The sequence below is a fragment of the Astyanax mexicanus genome, chromosome 7, assembly GCF_023375975.1.
Source record: "Astyanax mexicanus isolate ESR-SI-001 chromosome 7, AstMex3_surface, whole genome shotgun sequence".
NCBI classification, from domain to species: Eukaryota; Metazoa; Chordata; class Actinopteri; order Characiformes; family Acestrorhamphidae; genus Astyanax; species Astyanax mexicanus.
In genome coordinates, this window is record NC_064414.1 from 29,958,733 (window position 1) to 29,977,421 (window position 18,689).

At 39.3% G+C, this 18,689-nt stretch overlaps 1 protein-coding gene across 6 annotated transcripts in view; it reads left to right on the forward strand.

Annotated features, from left to right (window-relative positions):
• ikzf1 (IKAROS family zinc finger 1 (Ikaros)) overlaps positions 1-16,909 on the forward strand; it is a 22,296-nt gene extending 5,387 nt beyond the window's left edge. Inside the window, exons 2-9 of one of the 6 annotated variants that reach the window (XM_007240307.4) lie at positions 1,407-1,460; positions 2,117-2,236; positions 10,474-10,752; positions 11,446-11,475; positions 13,008-13,175; positions 13,390-13,518; positions 14,009-14,137; positions 15,328-16,909. In XM_007240307.4, the coding sequence (XP_007240369.1) occupies positions 1,407-1,460; positions 2,117-2,236; positions 10,474-10,752; positions 11,446-11,475; positions 13,008-13,175; positions 13,390-13,518; positions 14,009-14,137; positions 15,328-16,073 (1,655 nt within the window). In that variant the 3' untranslated portion in view covers positions 16,074-16,909. The remainder of the gene's footprint in view (positions 1-1,406; positions 1,461-2,116; positions 2,237-10,473; positions 10,753-11,445; positions 11,476-13,007; positions 13,176-13,389; positions 13,519-14,008; positions 14,138-15,327) is intronic. The other 5 variants (XM_007240310.4, XM_007240308.4, XM_007240311.4 and 2 more) reach the window with 5 other exon arrangements.
• Positions 16,910-18,689: the final 1,780 nt, after the last annotated feature.

Sequence of the window (18,689 nt, forward strand, 5' to 3'; positions counted from 1 at the left end):
GGTGGGCAGTCATCTTCAGAAAGGCAGAGGCGTTGCGACAGACGGCCCGGCTGCTCGCTTCCCGCTATTTGTTCCAAATGTGTGGAGCCATCTGTCAGTGAAAACAGGAAGGCCTAGGTTCCCCTCCTCCCAGCGGGCGCGCTTCAGCTTGCTTGGCTATTTTCGGGAGCTTCACTTCTCCCTGTGTGGCGGCTGGCTGGGGCCGGGCGCGGGCCTCCAGCGGGAGCGTCTTGAAGTGGCAGCGAGGAGGCCGAGGCTGTTGTGCCCATCTGCCGCGGGCCTGAGGGGCCGCTGCATTATTAATGGGGCCACGCGCACTGGTGACTCCTCAGATATGCAGGCCTGGCCTGAGGAAGCGCTCCTCACTAAACTGCCTCCTCCTGCAAGAGGAAGAAGAAGAAGAAACCACTCTGTCCAGTCTGCTGTCCCTCTAGGTCCTACCGCATCCTCTACACACTTTTCTCTCCCCTTTTCTGTGTCTCTCGGCCTTTTGTCTTTTTCTTGAGCTTACTTTCTCCAAATCTATTTTACGTGTTACTCATTCTTACTTCAACTTGTTCCATTTCTTCTTCCTGTCTTTCTCTTTATGTGTCTCCTTCTCTCTTTTTCATATTCTCCTTGCATTTCTTCCTCTTCACTCTCTCTCTCTCTCTCTCTCTCCTTTGCATATCTCTCACTCTTTTTTCTCTGTGTCCACTTCACCTTTTGCTTCTGTCTATGGTTCATCTATGTGTGCAAGAGTGAAAGAAAAAGAGAGAGAGAGAGAGAGAGAGAGAGAGAAAGGGAAAGTGAGAGAGAGAGAGAGAGAGAGAGAGAGAGAGAGACAGAGAGAGAGAGAGATGGGCTGCCGGGCTCACCCATGCATGCTCAGTAAATTAGAGTGAACACGAGCGCCAATCAGCTGCCTATGCCAAACGCCCGCATCCCCCGTGACCCAGGGCCATCTAATTTTCTGCTTAATTTTGCGGCAGTCAGTTTGCATTTTTGGATGATTATGCTCTGGGAAATTAACAATAAATAACAAATGTGGTCTGAAAGGCTCCTCTCGAGTTTCCCGGCACCCCACCCCTGAAAGCCCACCATCCAGCTGCAAGACGTGCCTAGCTCAGCCTTAGCCGGCCTGTCAGCCAGGGTAATGAAAATGTCTGTACTTCTTTGTAATGTAATGTCGTGGACAGTGGTGTCTGCTGTTGGAATGGGAGCGTTCTCGCAGGGGGTGATGGAGACATACAAAGAAAGGGCATTCCCACTTTAATCACTCGCCGGCCTCTCTTAGAGACTTATATTCGCAGCAGTAGGTGTTGGTTGATGAAACTGAAACACATTTTTCTCTGTCTGCTTCTGTCTTTTACCCCATCCCCCCCATCTCCCACTATCTCTCTGTCTCTTTCTCTCGCTGCTGTTAGAATACCTGCACAGGATGGAGACCGAAGAGGCACAGGAAATGTCCCAAATAGCAGGTACAGAACCCTCTCGTACACTCACACTGGCAACAAAGTGTGGTAGGCCTCAGCAAACCAGAAACACTGCAAAGGTCTCAAACTAGTTCATGCACATCAAACTCAGCATTAGCAAATCCAGTAAGCTGATGTAAACATTTAAACGGTAGTCACGAGCTAAAGACAAATAGTTACAGAGATCACTCTCCCAGGGAAAAAGCGGAAAAGGAGAAACGGAAAAGGGAACGTGCTCTTTAAATGGAGCAGATCAATGACCAGAGACTTGACAAAATCTTGACAAAACAAAATCACATACTGCTTAAAAATGTCCATGGTGTTCAATAAAAGCTCTATATGTGCTTAAGCAATAAATTAAACATTCCAACTTTAATATGTATTGAAGTAATATAAAGTATGGGGTGTGTAAGTAAAACTGACAGCCAAAATTCCCTTAACATCCAGATGGCCACAGTTCCATTATTTAGTTATGAATCTTACAATTTGTTTCCAGGAACTGCTATAATTAATTCTCTATCTATTATAAAGATACTGTGTTATCTACTGTATATTGCTTTAAAAGTGAGTTTGAAGGATACATTAGTGATTAATACAAAAATAAGAAAAGCGCTCTAAAAGCGTAGACAAGTACTTTATACTGAGGGTCATTTTCTCCTCAGGAAGGGACAGTCCTGTTACGAACGAAGGTGGTGAAGAGCAAGACGAGGCCATGCCTGTCCCAGAGGACCTGTCAGCCAGCACCGGCCTCCAGCACAACAACCGCACTGACAAACCAGTGGGTGAGTCAGGCCAGTGTGGCCAGCGCTGCCACCACCACAGAGCAAACACCACTCAGTTACAGCACTGACAAACAGACACTTATATGCTTTACACATAGTATTTCCATCCTAAGGCTAGAGAACATGCAACGTCCTGATTTAGATCAGAAAGTAGCACAAATGAAAAAATGCAAACAAAAGGGGGCACTTTTTTATTCTTAGGTATATAATAGAAACCTACTAATGCTACAAACTGCAAAAAATACTAGATAGAATGAAAATAGTGAGAAAAGTGTTTTTAATTTTTTTGGTGGCATATCAATACATTTCTTGACAGGATTTTTGTTGAAATATTCAGCTTTTTTCTAATCTTTTTACACAATACGAGAATTAGTTTTAAGTTGTCGTGATTAAAATGGCACCTTTAACCTGGTTGTTTGTTAATCTATGGCTTTATGCTATTTCACAGTGGCAAAGCACGCAAACAAGACTTCTCTTATCTATTTGAGAAGTGTTTTTGTGTGCCTGTCCTGTGCAAATCATTCACATTTCACTGAAACTGGTGAAAATGCTTAAAGAATCCAGTTAATTAAAAAGTGAAAAACCCTTTTTTTTATAATTTCTCTGTAAGTGTAAGTGTTGTAGCTATGGGTTTGATTGTGGTTATTAATCTTTTTAAGAGTGCTTGTGTTACTTTTTGTTCATAGTCAAGATCATACAAGAAAAGGCAGGGAAACAGCCGAGTGCAGATTAATGTAATTAAATGATATTTTTTTAATTTAATTTAATTATTTTTTTGTTTGTATTAAATGCTATTTGAATACATTCATTAAAACAGTTAGTCTTTGATTCAACAGTTGCATATTACCCCACAGTTTTATTTGTATTGAAATTATTGACAAATTCAGAGACATCTAGACTTTGATGGAGGTGGTTATTTTGTCTTAAAGGTCAATGAAAAAATAAAGGTCTATTCATTTAAAAACATCTTTCTGCGTCTACCACACTTGAGTCGATATTCATTAACAGCAGATTTCTGATCTGATCTGTTTTGTATGTTTTTTTTTATTTTTGTTGCATTAAGTAAGAAAACTCTGTAACGGATGCAGTGGTTTAACACCGCAGTGGACATTGTAGCTCAGCGCGAATCTGTCCGAACAATGGCTAACGCAAGCGTGGTGCATGAATGTGAAGTAGGTTAACTAGGCGCGAGGGCTGTGATGTGTGCAGGAATGGAGCTGGCTAAGCTGAAGTTAGCAGATGGCCTGTTTAAAAAATCTTGATGTATTTTAGTTTGGAATTTTCCCCTCCAGTAGTTCCAGATTAGCTTGGACTTAATGCACGCCCCAAACACTTTGAAGCTGTAGTAATTTAAAGTGAGCGAGAAAAAAAAAATTGAGATGTCAGAGGAAACTGAAATAGGATGTGCAAGAGTTTCCTAAGAAGAACTTGCCAGAACTCAGTTTCAACACTCGTGCAGGGAGATAAAATGTTCAGGAGCGACACCAGGCAAGCGAGGCATCAGTACATATGCACATACAGCTCTGCACCTGCACTTTTTGCCATGCTTTCACTTCAACTGCCGAGCTGTTCACACATGCACACACACACACACACACACAAACATCAACTAGGCTAGGTCTTAGCAAAGTTCTGTTTTCAGTCTGAAACGCCAAACACAGGGTCTTTTATTGAGTTGATTAAGCACTGTGCTAAGCTGAGGTGACACCTAATTTAATTGTGACATGAATAGTGACAAAAGTGACATTTAATTTACATACTGTACACTGTAAAAAAAAACTGTAGTTTTTACAGGAAAACGCTGGCAGCTGTGGTTACCAGAGTTTTCCTGTTAAAATTACAGACGATAAGTAAATAACTCTACTGAAAAAAATGTAAATTAATTTACAGTGATTGAAATCACTGCTAAATTACAATAATAATCTGTCAAGTTTACACAAATTAAATGTTAATTTTGCATAGCAGTGTTCTACATAAAAATACCCTTTCCTGTATTTTTTACCTCTAACAAATGTCTTTACTACGGCTGGCTTTACTGATGAGTGTTGTGTGCGCCACTACAGCATGTGACACTGGCCATACCACAGAATGCCAGTTAGGTTGCAGCGCACTGCAGATGCACTGCCAGACTGCTTATGTAGGTGTCCTGGTTCAGATCGCAGTGTGTAATGGTAGTGAGGTCATGGAGCACGTAGCAGAGGTACGTTGGAAGAGATGACAGACAGAAACACTGTGGGCTCAGGTGGTTACGTATGCTGTTCTCCAGGCACTAGTGTACCACACAGATAGCTAATGATTAGTCATCTGCTAAAGCAAGTGTCAGCATGATCATCAGTACTTCAAATGAACTCTTGTCATTTTTTCACCATAAGCCCATTGTTAGGCTCAGAATCAGGAATATTTTATGCAAAGGCATTTAGAAAGTACTGACATCGGAAGTGATGGAATTCTGGACTTTTTTGCCCATTATCTCAGACCGCAACTTTTATCAGATTGCACATTTTCATTGTATGGTGTGTATCTTGCAGGATGAACAGGATATTTGATATAGGCTACGGATAATCTGAAATCTGCCTTGCGAGTGCGTGCCTGTGTGTGCGCACTGCACTGTCCTTGAAGATGCAATCAGCCAGTGTGTGAGAGGATGTGACTATTATATCTTTGCAGTGCATCACTGCCTTGCAGATTAAGGCAGAAACTTGGTAATGGAGCAACAGCTATCTGTGCTGATGGTGTACTACTGGGGTGCAGCATTGCACACTCTCGATCTGGAGTGCGTGAGTGAGACAGGAAAGAGAAGAACATCACAATCACAAAAACACACAGCGACAATCTCACTCCGAGCCTTCACTCGGAGCTTGAAACTATTAATGAAACAGAGCAGACAATAAACTGAAGCACGCTTGCTGAAGCAAACCTTTATAAACAGGATGATACTGTGTATGAATAAATGCAAATATAAAAAAATGATAAGTAGTAAATTATTCAGAAAAATGTTTTTAGAAAGAGGTGTGTATGGATTTGTGCAGTTTTATCAGCAGCTCATCTAATATACTTTAGTAAGGGATTTGTTAGATATTGAAAACTGTAAATAAAGGCCATTGTTGATGGCAGGTTTGGGAATGACTTAGCTAATTTGCTCAAAATTGTTTGTATTTTTGTTTTTATTGTAATTATACTGACATACCAAATGCCATGGAACATGAGACTAGTATTGTGTCCCACTACTTTATCCATGTCGCAAGGAAACTAAAGATTTGGAGCCCTATGTTAATGATCTTTAGACAAGCCATTAACCGTGCAAAGTGTAGCTTGATTTAGGTCATCAGTATGTCTTTGCTGTCGTAACGATGGAAAAAATTTATGCCTAGGTTGTTTTCATCAGGGGTGCACTTGTGTTTTTTTCGTTGCCAAGATAGCAATACGCCAGAAATTTACCTGAACACACTTCCTGTCGAGATAACCACACCCATAGTAGGTCTATTCACAAGCACTGTTGCTATTCAACCGACACAGGCACAAGGCATGAAAATAGGCTGTTGGTTTGGTGTAAGATAGCAATGAGCTTTGTGACACGTCTTGCACAGGACGTAATATAGGGTCCTCAGAATTTCCTACACCCTACTGCGGAGCAAAAGCCCACAATGGAATATGACTATACTGAAGTCTAGACACTTCATGATCAATTGCTATCTCATAACTTTTGGCACGTATGCTTATTTTTTATAATTAGACATAGTACATTTTAAAGCTTCATCTGTCTTCTACATAATATAAAAATGTCACAATAAATGGCATATTAAAATGCTCCGAATGTCCTTCAAAAAATTCTTTACATTAACTTAGATTAAAGGTCAAGAAGTTTTTTTTTTCCTTTTTTGTTGTCGTTCTTTTGGAGAAATGAGCCATTTTACTGGCTCATTTTTTGAACTTCCTAAAAATGCAAAAGAAGTAGGGTCTTTTTTCTCCTTATCAAGGCTCACACATATGCATGCACACATACACACAAACACACACACACATTCACACTGAGCAGGGCCGTGGTTAAGTATGTGGCTCCACTGCAATGAGTACAACTCTATTTTCAGTTTGAGACAACATAAGCAGCACTCTGAGAGGAACATAGCTGACACCCAGTTTTACACACACACACACACACACACACACACACATAGACTGCAGTTAGGTGTCAATCCTGTCCCACCATCCATATATATATAACATTGAGTTTCAGTGTGAGTGTAAGACCACTCTACGTTGTTATGTAGAGTGCAAGGTTAAGGCTGTGTGAGACAGGAACAGTACTCATAGTCATAGCATAAGCAGGATGAAGTGAGATCTAATGTCATCAGAATTGTTCTACTCGTGCTACAACTGTTTGACTCTGTGTGTGTGTGTGTAGCGCTCTTTGTCTGTCCCTGCCTGTGGCCTTTGAAACTTGCTTCCCAAAAAGGGTAAATTAGGATGTGTGACAAACATTATATAAAGTAAAAGCTCCTCTTCCCATCCCCAGTTTAGTCACAACTTCCCCAAATCCATGAGAGACTTCAGCACACTAACAAGGCTAGTTCCCTCTGCCAAGCCTGGGTCACATATCTCTGGACAGATCACAGTGCAGCGCAGTCGTGAGAGTGTGTACGAGCTGAACAGAGCAGCCTACAAATGTGTTCCTGCTTTTACAAAGAATTAAGGCTAGTGTTCATTCATTTTAGAATATAACTGTAAATAATAATATCTGACAAATAGCTTTTGCTTGTGTGTCGTAGAATAAACAGCTGTGTGATTGATTAGATTAATTATGTACACATTTGAATGAAACAGACTCATGGGCCTCAGTTTTAAAACTATTAAGTGTTAAAAGGTGCCGTCTTCATATGTTTTTGCCTCAGTACTTCAGTACTTTTTCTTTTTTAGCCCACAACTACATTAGTGTCTAGTTTGTTCAGAATGTAAATGAATTAAATGAAGCAGTCATAAACATGATATTATGTAGACATTATTATGGAATTCTGACTGAATTTAACTTTAACTGAACATAACTTAACCTAAAAATAGTGTATCAAATCAAACTTTACATGTTTTAAATCCAAACATTTAGTTTAGTGTAAATATCATCAAGTAGTCTTAGAGTTGTTAGAACCAACACACGCAGACAAAAAAAAAACATACTTTCTTGCATTCCCTGACATTTTATATATCCTATTATTACTCACAAATTACATAGAAATAGAGTGACTGGAAAGAGGTTGCGGTATTCTTCTGTTTAATGAGTACGGAAGATAAGCGAGACCCCATAAACTGAAATGCTTTATTAATTGCATTTTTTGTTTCATTTTTGTATTAGCTGTAGCTGTTTTTATTTGAATTTTTAATCCATTTTACTTCTTAAATATTCCTACTTTTACCAGTTTGTTTCTTATTGTCCTGTGCACGTTAAGATTTTACATCTTAAATGAATATTAACACATTAAAAAAAAGTGATGATTAATAGTGATGTTATTATTATAGTGAACATAAAATGGTAAAACATGCTTTCAGTAAAGAAAGAAACAAAATGCTGAACATGCTGAAAGTCGCTTGTGGACTGAGGCGCTTTTTTGCTTTATGTTTACTGAGCTCACACATTTTATCTTTGGGTTGACACTGACTCAACTTCCTTTTGGTCTTCAAAATGAGCTACTCCGTTTCAGTGCCGCTCCCTGTGCGGTTTAGCCTTTTAAAGCAATGGATAGGCTCAGTGTCATCTGATATGAAGTTGTAAGTGAATAACCAGCGAAGTTATTCATGCAGATTAGGAGAGAAGGAAAAGGCAGCTTGCTCTTCCTCACATGAATCTTGTGACAGACTTGCTGATCCCTGTAGTTTGAATGAAAAAAAAAAAAACAAGCTTTGTGTCCCACAAAAACACTGTTTCAGTTGCACAGCTTCACTATTCCCTGTCTGTGCTTCCCTTTCTGTCACTTCTCCATAATTCTTGGTCTTTTTTTCAGTTGGGCTGGCTCTGTGCTGAAGCTTCCCCTTTCTCCCTAGATTCCTATATTTCATTATTTCCACTTCTTCCTCTTCACTCTGTACAAACTGAGGTAAAGCGTGGGGAAATCAGACATGGCACCATGACCACAGGACTCAACGTCTGTGAGAACCGCTCAGAACAAAGGCCGTGCGAAAGGCTGTATTCATGAATACCTGTGGTTGTTTCTGGGACAAGGTATCCTGTGAGTGTAGGGGTCGCATGGGCTTCAGTTTTAAAACCATTTAAAGTATTAGAAGGTGTTCCTCATGGTGTCGTCTTCCTGTTTTTTTATATACTTCAGTACTTCTTCTGTACTTCAATCTTTTTAGTTCACAGCTACATTAGTGTCTTTTGAGTATTCCTCATTTTTTTAAAATGTCATTAAGTTATAAACTGTTCCTTATTGGCAGGCACATTTCATAGCCTCACATCTCAGCAGGCCTATTTTGTGATGTGTGCAAGTGTATGTGTGTGTGTGTGTGTGTGTGTGTGTGTGTATGTGTGTATTTACCACGGTTTGTTGGTCTGGTTTACACCGCTGCACTCCTCAGTTTCACAGAGCTTCCTGTGTCTCTGTTTCCTGTTTATCAGTCATTTGTTTCAGAGAACTGTGATGGTGAGAGAGATGGTGTATGGAGTTTGAATTTCCCAATTCCTGACTGAGTAAACGCACACAGGAGTTTACTGCTTGAATTCTGAGTGTTTTTTGTAGTTTGTGTAGCACTGAGAAAAAAAAAACACAATATCCAGTTTCATTTTCCAAATGTTTCATAGATACTGTATTTATATAGAAGAATTCATGCTATTGCTATTTGCACTGTTACAAAGTTTCAGTTTTGGAAATTCTTTGTATACCTTCTGCTTCATTATTTCACTTAATATAACATAGCAGCAACTAAACATAACACATCAAAGTATTGTAAAATATACAATATATATAAATATTAACAAACACTCTATTTGCAATATCAGTGTTATTAAACTTACTAATTATGTAGAGGTCTCAGTCATTAGCCCGGTAAAAAAATACTAAGTATTTTAAACTTTCTGTCTTCCTGTGTTAGACTAAGTAAGTGAGGGTTTAAAAAGACAATACAAGTTGTGCTGTAAATGTTTGATTTACAGCACAGTTTATTTTTTATTTTAATTTTAAAGTCAAAGGCAGAAACAGGGCACCATTAAACTGTATCTTTGTCTAAACTCTCAGAAAAAAAGGTACTACATTTGTTATTCATGCAGTTATTCTGTTTATGAAAAGGCACAAGCAAACATACAATTCAGCCACCACCTGAAAAGCCTGATTGTAGCATACTTTTAAACATATTTAATAGACTTATTACTGCAAGATCACCATGTTGATTCTCTTGGTGAGTGGAATGGCTCTCCCTCTTCCCCATCATGATATTGATGAGATTCTGCATTTGAGTGCAGTTGTAAAATGGGGGAATTCCTTTGTACTATTTGTAAATTGCACTCAAACAGCCAGTGCAGATGTAATTACGAGTTTTGATTGACTTTTGATTAATTGACAAGTTTCTGATAAGATGTGATGTACAGTCAGTTTATTAAAAATTGTGAAATTACACCCCTGCACTTAGCTGACGAACATAAATTTATTTAGTTTAAAATAGTAGTCATATTTAAAGAGTTAATGGACAATTCATTGTCGTTGTTTTGGGATCTCCAACACAGCCTTCCAGTGAACAATCAAACCCAGCATTAGTCAGTGCACTGGTTGATTTCCTTCATGTGACTCCCAGGAAACACATGCTAGCCTTCCTCTCGTCCAGCACTAGCAGAATCATGTGATAGAGGAAGACAGAGCTACTTAGTAATAATTTTAGGAAAGACTAAATAAAGGGGTGAAAACTGAAAAAATATGATATGATTAATATGATTAAAGATTTAAGCACAACTGAACATTTTCTGCCTACATTTACAATACATGTAAACAATAAATGTGCCTTTAAAGTATCTTTTTTTCTGACAGTGTAGTTTTAAAGCAGTCAAAAAATTAACTCATTTTGACACCAAACAATGCCACCAAAGCCTGTACACTGAATATGAATCTGAGGCTCCTGCCCTAGGCCATACAGAGTAAAGAATGCTCAGCTATGCTAGAAATATTGCAGATAAAAGTGTCAGCCACACAGATGCAAAGATAGTCAGGGTGACCATCCAGCCTGCCGCTTCACTAAACGGGCCCATTGCCCTCTTTTTCCAGCCTGCAATATAAAAGTTGAGGCTCGGAGTGACGAGGAGAACGGGCTGGCCGCTGAGATGAATGGAGAGGAGGAGGAGTGTGTTGCCGAGGACTTGCGAATGCTCGATGGCTCGGGGGCCAAAGTGAACGGCTCCCACGCGGGCCCCGACGGCAAGCCAGCGGGCACCTACCCCACGGCCGGGGGCATCCGCCTCCCCAACGGGAAGCTCAAGTGCGATATCTGTGGGATAGTGTGCATTGGGCCCAATGTGCTGATGGTGCACAAGCGAAGCCACACTGGTAAGCACAACCGCCATCTACTCTTCCCTCCCTTTACTGTCACCCACACTCATAGCACAGAAGAGCTGACAGCGTGCAGGGCTGGATAGGATGCACACTGAACATGCACAGGAACAGAGAGCAGAGGCAGAGGCCAGGAAGATGAGCTAGAGAGTGCAGAGCGTATGATAGCCTCGTTTATTAGCAGGAGCCGCAGCGCAATTTAGAAGTGCAAACCCTCAAGTCCTACATTTGGCTTTGGCATTTAGACAACTGATGAAAGGAAGCGGTTACACCAAACCTGACTCAACCTTGACTGAAGTGCTGAATACACGGAACAGTTAAAAACGCTACACTTCAGTAGCCTAGGTTAGCCAGGTTAAGTGACTTTGTGGTAGGCTTTTAGCAAAATATATATTATTTCATTAATTCATGTGTATAAAAAGCTAGTCTGATGTTTTTGAATGCTGTGTGTTTTTGTGTTAGTTTAATGCTGCATTCATGTGCTAGTCAGAAAAAGCTGTGAACACAGTATCAGTTAAAGTTAAGAGTAGGCAGTTTGCTATGTAAAGAACAATAAATGAATACTTCTATTACGTTAAATACACAATATAATTTTAATATGCACAAACAAACATTAACAGCAGCTGCACTGTAAAAAATAAAAAATAAAAAATAATACTGATTCTGTCTTCTTCTCCACCATGTTAAAAGGTCAAAGGTCATCTCAACTCAGGAACTCAGGTATCAAAATTATTTACAAGTTTCCCACTATAAATTAATATTTAGAGGGGGTGTTAATATGCATCTTCCAAGTTAGCAACTCGTATCGACCATACTTCTGATAGCACATGAATGCAGCAAAAGTCTGTAAGTAAAGTCTGGAAAAGAAAAAAATCTAACAAAAAAAGTCTTAAAACTGTCTAAATCGCAACTGAGGGGCAACAGCAACAATTAGGTTGGAAGAAACCTCTACTAAATTAAAACTCAAGAGTATTTAATTTTTTCTCTCTCTCTCTCAGCCAAGATTGATATTCCATTGTAATGAGCCCAAACCAGTGGTGGAGAACATTTTTCAAAAAGGCACTTAACTTCCGCGCTTGAGGAGCTAATGAAACCCAAAGTGGAAGAAAGGAACAGAGGCCTAATGCAAATGCGAAAAAGAGCCTACAATAAAAGATATAATGAAGTGCTTCCTATTTAAATATAAATATTGGCTGCTGAGACTGTTCTCCTAAAATGCCTTTTTAATGAGTTTCTCTTTTTTTGCCGCCGTAGTTTTGCTGCTTCACTGGTGACTCTTATTTTATAGGGCTTTTGTAGAGAGGCTCGTATTAAAGCGGCTCTCCGAGAAATGCCAGAACACGCGGGCGGCTGGGATATTGGTTTATTCCAGAGGCGCTGATCAGGAAGACTGGCTCTCAAACACAAAGTGTTTCCTTCGCTTTATTTAAATGAGCGCCGCATTTGCATTGTGATGGGCCGCTCTTATTTTAGAGCCGAAGAAGAGGAAAAAATGAGATTTTCAGATCAAATTGACCCAGGCAGTGGTGCATTACGAAACTGGCAGGCCGAGGCTGAAAAGCCTGTTGTTGGATGAGAGCGTGAGCGGAGCGCGGGGGGCAAGAGGAGGGAGAGCGAGAGAGACAGAGAGAGAGAAAGAGATAGATTGAGAGAGAGAAAGAGAGAGAGAGGGAGGAAGGGAGGGAGGGAGAAGAAGGAGAAGGAGCCATGGAGAGAAGCTTGTGCCGCTCGGCGCGTGCAATGCTCACGCTGTAATAGCGCTGTAGGTCAGTGACCCCCCGCTCAGTGTGTAATGGTGCTGCTGTAGAACAGTGTCACCCACACTCAGCGACCATCCGTGTAGAGCAAATGAGTTACATGTGGCACTGCATACACCTCACTGTGGTAGAACTGCAGGATTACAGGTGCTACCAGCACTGACAGTGAACCCGCGGTGCATTATTTACCATTTACACCACAGGGTGGATGTTTTATTTAAAAAATAAATGCAGTTTTAAGATGATTAAAACAAATAATATGTACAAAAACTTAAATATTGTTATCATTATCATTAGAAAAAATAGCTAGTAGTAGTAGTAGTGTAGTAAGAGTAGTGGTAGCAAAAAACAGAAACAAAATAAAATATTACACACAAATAAAAATAAAAAAAATATATATATAATTTATGTAAAAAGTGTAAAATAAGTTTTTTAGTTTTTTTTTCTGATCTGTCCTGTGCTCACTATGTTTCCTCTTTTTGTGTTTTTTTTCAGGTGAAAGGCCATTCCAGTGTAGTCAGTGCGGTGCCTCCTTCACTCAGAAGGGAAACCTCTTACGGCACATCAAACTTCATTCTGGAGAGAAACCCTTTAAATGTCACCTGTGTAATTATGCATGTCGCCGCAGAGACGCCCTCACTGGGCACCTTCGCACTCATTCAGGTAATTGATCAGATGAATACTGCATTACATATTAGGTATTGTGTATGAAGATTTTCATTTTTACTTTGTACAAACTAAAATAAAAAATATATATATATGCTATTTTTGATATCTAAGAAGCGAAGCATTAAATATTGCTGAAATAAGCTGGTATTTTCTACATTATCATGTTTTTGTCTTTTTTAACACCTCTTGTTTTTCTTTTTAACTACAGTTGGAAAGCCCCACAAGTGTGCATACTGTGGTCGCAGCTACAAGCAGCGAAGCTCGCTGGAGGAGCACAAGGAGCGATGTCACAACTACTTGCAGTGCATGGGCCTCCAGAATAGCATCTATAATACAGGTAGGAACAGGACAGAACACAGCAATCATCTCCACTCATCAACTCACTGATTCATGTTATAGAAGGCCATATTAACAGACAATAGCTTTGTCTTAATGAATAAATTATTAATTAGGTGAGCTTACACTTTAAGACTGTGACTGGTGGCAGGTGTTTTTTGATTGTTTGCTAAGATGATTAACTAAAACTGAGAGATGAAATCTGTGACAGGAATATAAAATTTGGTGAAAGCCTTAATGTATGTTCAGGAGTTTTTATTTTTTTGATTAATTGCATGATTTCTACAAAAACGTAGTACAATTTTAGCCATGCAAACACAGTCAGAGACAGGAACCTCAGAAAGTTTAGGTAGTTAAAACTAAAACACATAGAGATTAAAATTAACAAAAGACTGAAGTAAAAAAAAAAAACAGCACAAACTATTTCTGCCAGCCAGGTGTATTTGTGAATTTGCATCTTATACATGGTTTTTCTGTCTTGCTTTTTGTAGTGAAGGAAGAGAACAGCCAGAGTGAGCAGAGGGAAGACATAAACCTGGCTGCAACTGAGAGAGCCTTGGTGCTAGACAGAATAGCTAATGTAGCTAAGCGTAAGAGCTCTATGCCACAGAAGTTTGTGGGTAAGAGTTGCAGTCTTTCTTTATGTTTAAAGGAAGTTACCATATGTCTCAAAGTGAGGACAGTTTTACTGCATGAAGTTGTGCTTACACATCTAACCCACGTGCATATGAAGCACATAATTACGATAGTAAAAGATTATGCAATAGAATATTATTATAAATTAGTTTACTTGACCTTTTTTCATTAAAAACTATCAAGTTATTTTTCCTTTAAAGAACAAAAACAGGCATAAAGCAAGCATGCTATATTTTTTCATATATTCTGTTAAGTTTCAAATTACTTAAAATTTGTGCTTCATTGCATACACAAACATTCAATTTTCAATAAAAACTATTTTTTAAATTTCTTTTTAAAAAAAATCTTGTCTCAGAATTTCGTATTTTATATTTTGCTGACACTTATAATTCTTATAATTGTATAAATAACTTATAATTCCATGTTTTACTTTTTGAATCTGGCAATTTGTTCTTCTCTTCTATTTTTATTCAAATTCCATGATACAAAATGGAATATTGAGTAGGCATACAGCCTTTTGCATTCATTTCCATTCAGTTAAGCTATCAGTCTATGTTGAAGATATGTTTTTTTGTGAAACTAAGTTTGCAAAGATTTCTCATTTCAGTAATCTAATCTGTTTATATGTAAAAATTCACGTGTAAAAGTTAAGGCACACTTATTTTATAAATCCAGCACAGTAACATACATTGTACTGTAATTTTTTTTCCTGTATTACATTTCATACATATGCAAGTTCCAAAAATCATTTTTTGGATAGTAGTGTGTATTTGCACAGAGAAAATAAAACTCATATATTTATATAAATACAAGTAAGTTTAATGGAAAAATTGGTGTGTTTGTGCATCAGTGTGTTCCTAACCATTTTTGAATGTGCTCTTAAAGAAGAGCAGTATTATTTGTTGTATCATTCAATACCAATTTTAGTTGATTAGAGCTTCATTATGTTAAAGTAGATGCTGCTGATGGATTTGACTGTTTGCATTTATTTTGATGGAATTAGGATTTTTTTTATTGGTAGATAAAAAGAGTTTTTACAGTTTGCTCAGGTGCCTAAATTTTCTGCATGGTAATGAACTGTATATAAAAGCATTACATATTTTGGTTCTGTGGGCACCTTCTCAGTTCTCTCTTTCTCAACTTCTCCCTTTCTGCCTTTCTCTCACTCTTTTAGGTGAGAAGCGTTTCGCTGACCTCACATATGAAAGTGGCTCGGGAGAAATGATGCAGCCTCATGTGATCGACCAGGCCATCAACAGTGCTATAAGCTACCTGGGGGCCGAGTCTCTGCGGCCGCTGGTCCAGACCCCACCAGGCACTGGCACAGAGATGGGGGTCAGCCCCATCTACAACCTGCACAAGTCCCAGCCAGCTGAAGGCAACGGGCTGTCGGCTAAAGACAGTGCTGCAGAGAACCTGCTGCTGCTGTCCAAGTCCAAATCAGCGTCCAGTGAAAAGGATGGCTCGCCCAGCCCCAGTGGCCAAGACTCCACTGACACAGAGAGCAACAACGAGGACCGAGCAGGAGCCGGGGGAGGGGGGCCAACGGCGGCGGCAGCTGCCGCTGCGGGAGGCCTCATCTATCTGACCAACCACATGGCCCCGGGTGTGCGAAACGGAGGCCTGCCACTGGTGAAGGAGGAGCAGCAGAGGCACTTTGAGGCACTGCGGGCAGCTGGGATGGAGCTGGGCATGGGAGTGACCACAGAGGGCTTTAAGGTTCTGACTGCAGAGGGAGAGGAGGTCAGGGCATACCGCTGCGTCCACTGCAGGGTGCTCTTCCTGGACCATGTCATGTACACCATTCACATGGGCTGCCACGGCTTCCGTGACCCCTTTGAGTGCAACCTGTGCGGCTACCGCAGTCAGGACCGCTATGAGTTCTCCTCACACATTACCCGCGGAGAGCACCGCTACTGAGCTGCGTGCATGCACATGCACACACAACCACATACACACACAACCAGACTTTAATATACAGATGATGTTTAAACAGTGACAAACATCCATTCATTCAGTATGCACCACAAGCAGAGTCTTATTTGTTTTTTTTTTACACAATGTATGAACACTGTAGGCATGTTGCAACATTCAATTGGACAGTTCACTTTGTTATACACTGATTAGTGTGAACATATGTAAATATAATTTACTGTCTTGTCTATTTTTCTACAATTGTGAGTTACCAGTAAAGGGCAGCAGATACCTGTAAAGAAGATAATTTACTAACACTGGAAAAGGAACTGGAGTACAGATAATAAAAGTGAATTTCCATTATTCAAATGCATTGTTTATAAAGTGTGCGGTGGGGATCATACCAAAATACAATAGAGACCTTCAAATTGGAAACAAAAACCTTCAAAGTAGAACTTTTAAGAAAAGATATGACATAAAATGACTTATAATAATATCTTTTTACATAAAGTTAGAAGGTTTTTCTTTTGACAAAGTTTTCATTTTAAAAAATGCAAGGTTTTTCAGAACAGCAACAATATATTAGAGTAATGATTTTATTGACATTTTTTATCAACAGTATTGAGAACTCTAATGGGACTGTAGTTCTTCTACCTGTGTAATTATGAACAAAGTTTTTGGCCCACTGTATTTCATCTTTAATCTTTTTGTTTTTGTATTATTACTATCATTATTATCATTATTTATCTGTTTGACAGTATTTTACACGTATTGGTGTCAGTGCCTAATAAAAGACATGCTTGCAAAATATCAATAAAGATATTTTACATTTGTGCAACATCTATCAGTGTGGGAGTTTTCAGTTTTCCTAATCAAGGTCTGTATTGGATGTTGTTAAAAACTTTTAACAGGAAATGGTAAAGTTGGAGGAATTTAAAATTTCAAAAGACATTTTTTCTCATGTAAATAATTGACCTACATGTCTATCAACCTTGGATGGAGCTGCCACCTGTCAGACCAAAACACGTGTAAGACAGACAAATGATTGACACTCATATTATATGAAGCAAAATGAATAAATTTAGGCTAAGGATAAGGCTAAAAAGAACAGTTCAAAGAATAATGGGGCAAATAGAAGGATATCATTTCATATTACAAATGAATATGTATTTTTGTATTTAAAAACATTTTAGGTGTATTATAGGAATCCCCAAAGCATTTGCTCCCAGGGTAGAAAATGAGGTGACTAAAGAGACCCAATTGCACAAAGGTCATACAAGCAAACAACCTTTGAAACGAAATGTGAATGAAATGAATTTGTCATGGAATTTCACTAATGAGTTCCATCCACTTGCCATATGTTTAATATACACCTGCTATGTCCACAACAGACATCGGATAGACAACTGGCTGCTGGGAAAGAGACTGGGGCATCGGCACTTTGCAGATACACACACACACATCCAGATGGCTCCTGTGTGATTGGGTGGAAACGGGAAGCAGCTGTAGCCAGTGCGTACTCCCCACGCTTCAGTGGGACCTAACGGTGGAGACAGTGCATTTGCATGAGAGGGATAATCTGGCCAGCACCCACCCACCAGCCTCCATCCAAAATCTCACTTCTCCTTTCTACGCAAACTAACACAGGACTAGTCTTCTTATTCCCCACCCCTTCAGTATTGGCTGGGTTGGGTGCCTCAGGTTAGACATTGCTGCCGAATAATCTGCTGCAGTACAGAGAGTGCACTGTGCAACTAGAAGAAGTACCTGGTATACTTAAACTAAATCCTAAAATGCTAATTTTCATTTGAATGTGCTACTCTAAGAAAAGCATTGGAGTGGTATAAAACCTTCTTATGTGGAGGTTCTTTTACTTTTAAAAACATTTTCTCACATTTAAACATCTAAAAACTGTCAAAACCGGTTTTAAAAGAACCATCCATTTAATCCATTTAGTATATAGAATGAAGGCAAGCTATCTATTGTTTTATATCTTCTGATGTACAGCAGTAGAAGTTCACACAGCTCCAGAGGAATTCTGTGTGTCTTGTCCTCTCCGTCCGGCTGAGGTCTGCCCCTGCTGTTCTGACAGCTTTCCATCAGTCCTCAGGGATGCGCTCACTACTTGCACTGCTGGCCAGTTTTACAAAGTTCCAACACTGTAGCCAACCACACAAGCCTGAAATATTCATTAACCGACTTGACAAAAAAATATGAAAAATAAATGAAATCTTTTTTCATGGGCTTCCAGATTTTTCGAAGATTGTTTCATAAAAATTACATGACCGGTTTATTTCATGTGGGTACAATCTATAATCAGTGCCGCTATGACTGGCAAAGCAATGCAGGAGTTAACAGATCAGCTATAGCTTTGCTCATCTCAGCCTGAAGACATTTTTAAAGATTTGAGCTGACCTTGATTTTTGATAGCCATCTTTAGTATGAGTTCGAGTGAGTTGATTTTGTACAACACCCACTCCCCAGACTGGTAGATATACCACAGCAGCTTCAAGAGAAGGAGATGGTTATCTAACAAAAGACCGTGCAGCATTATTATGGTAAATGAGGGAAGATAAATGAATGCATTACCTAGGGTAAGCTTAAACTCCTGGAAACTAAAAT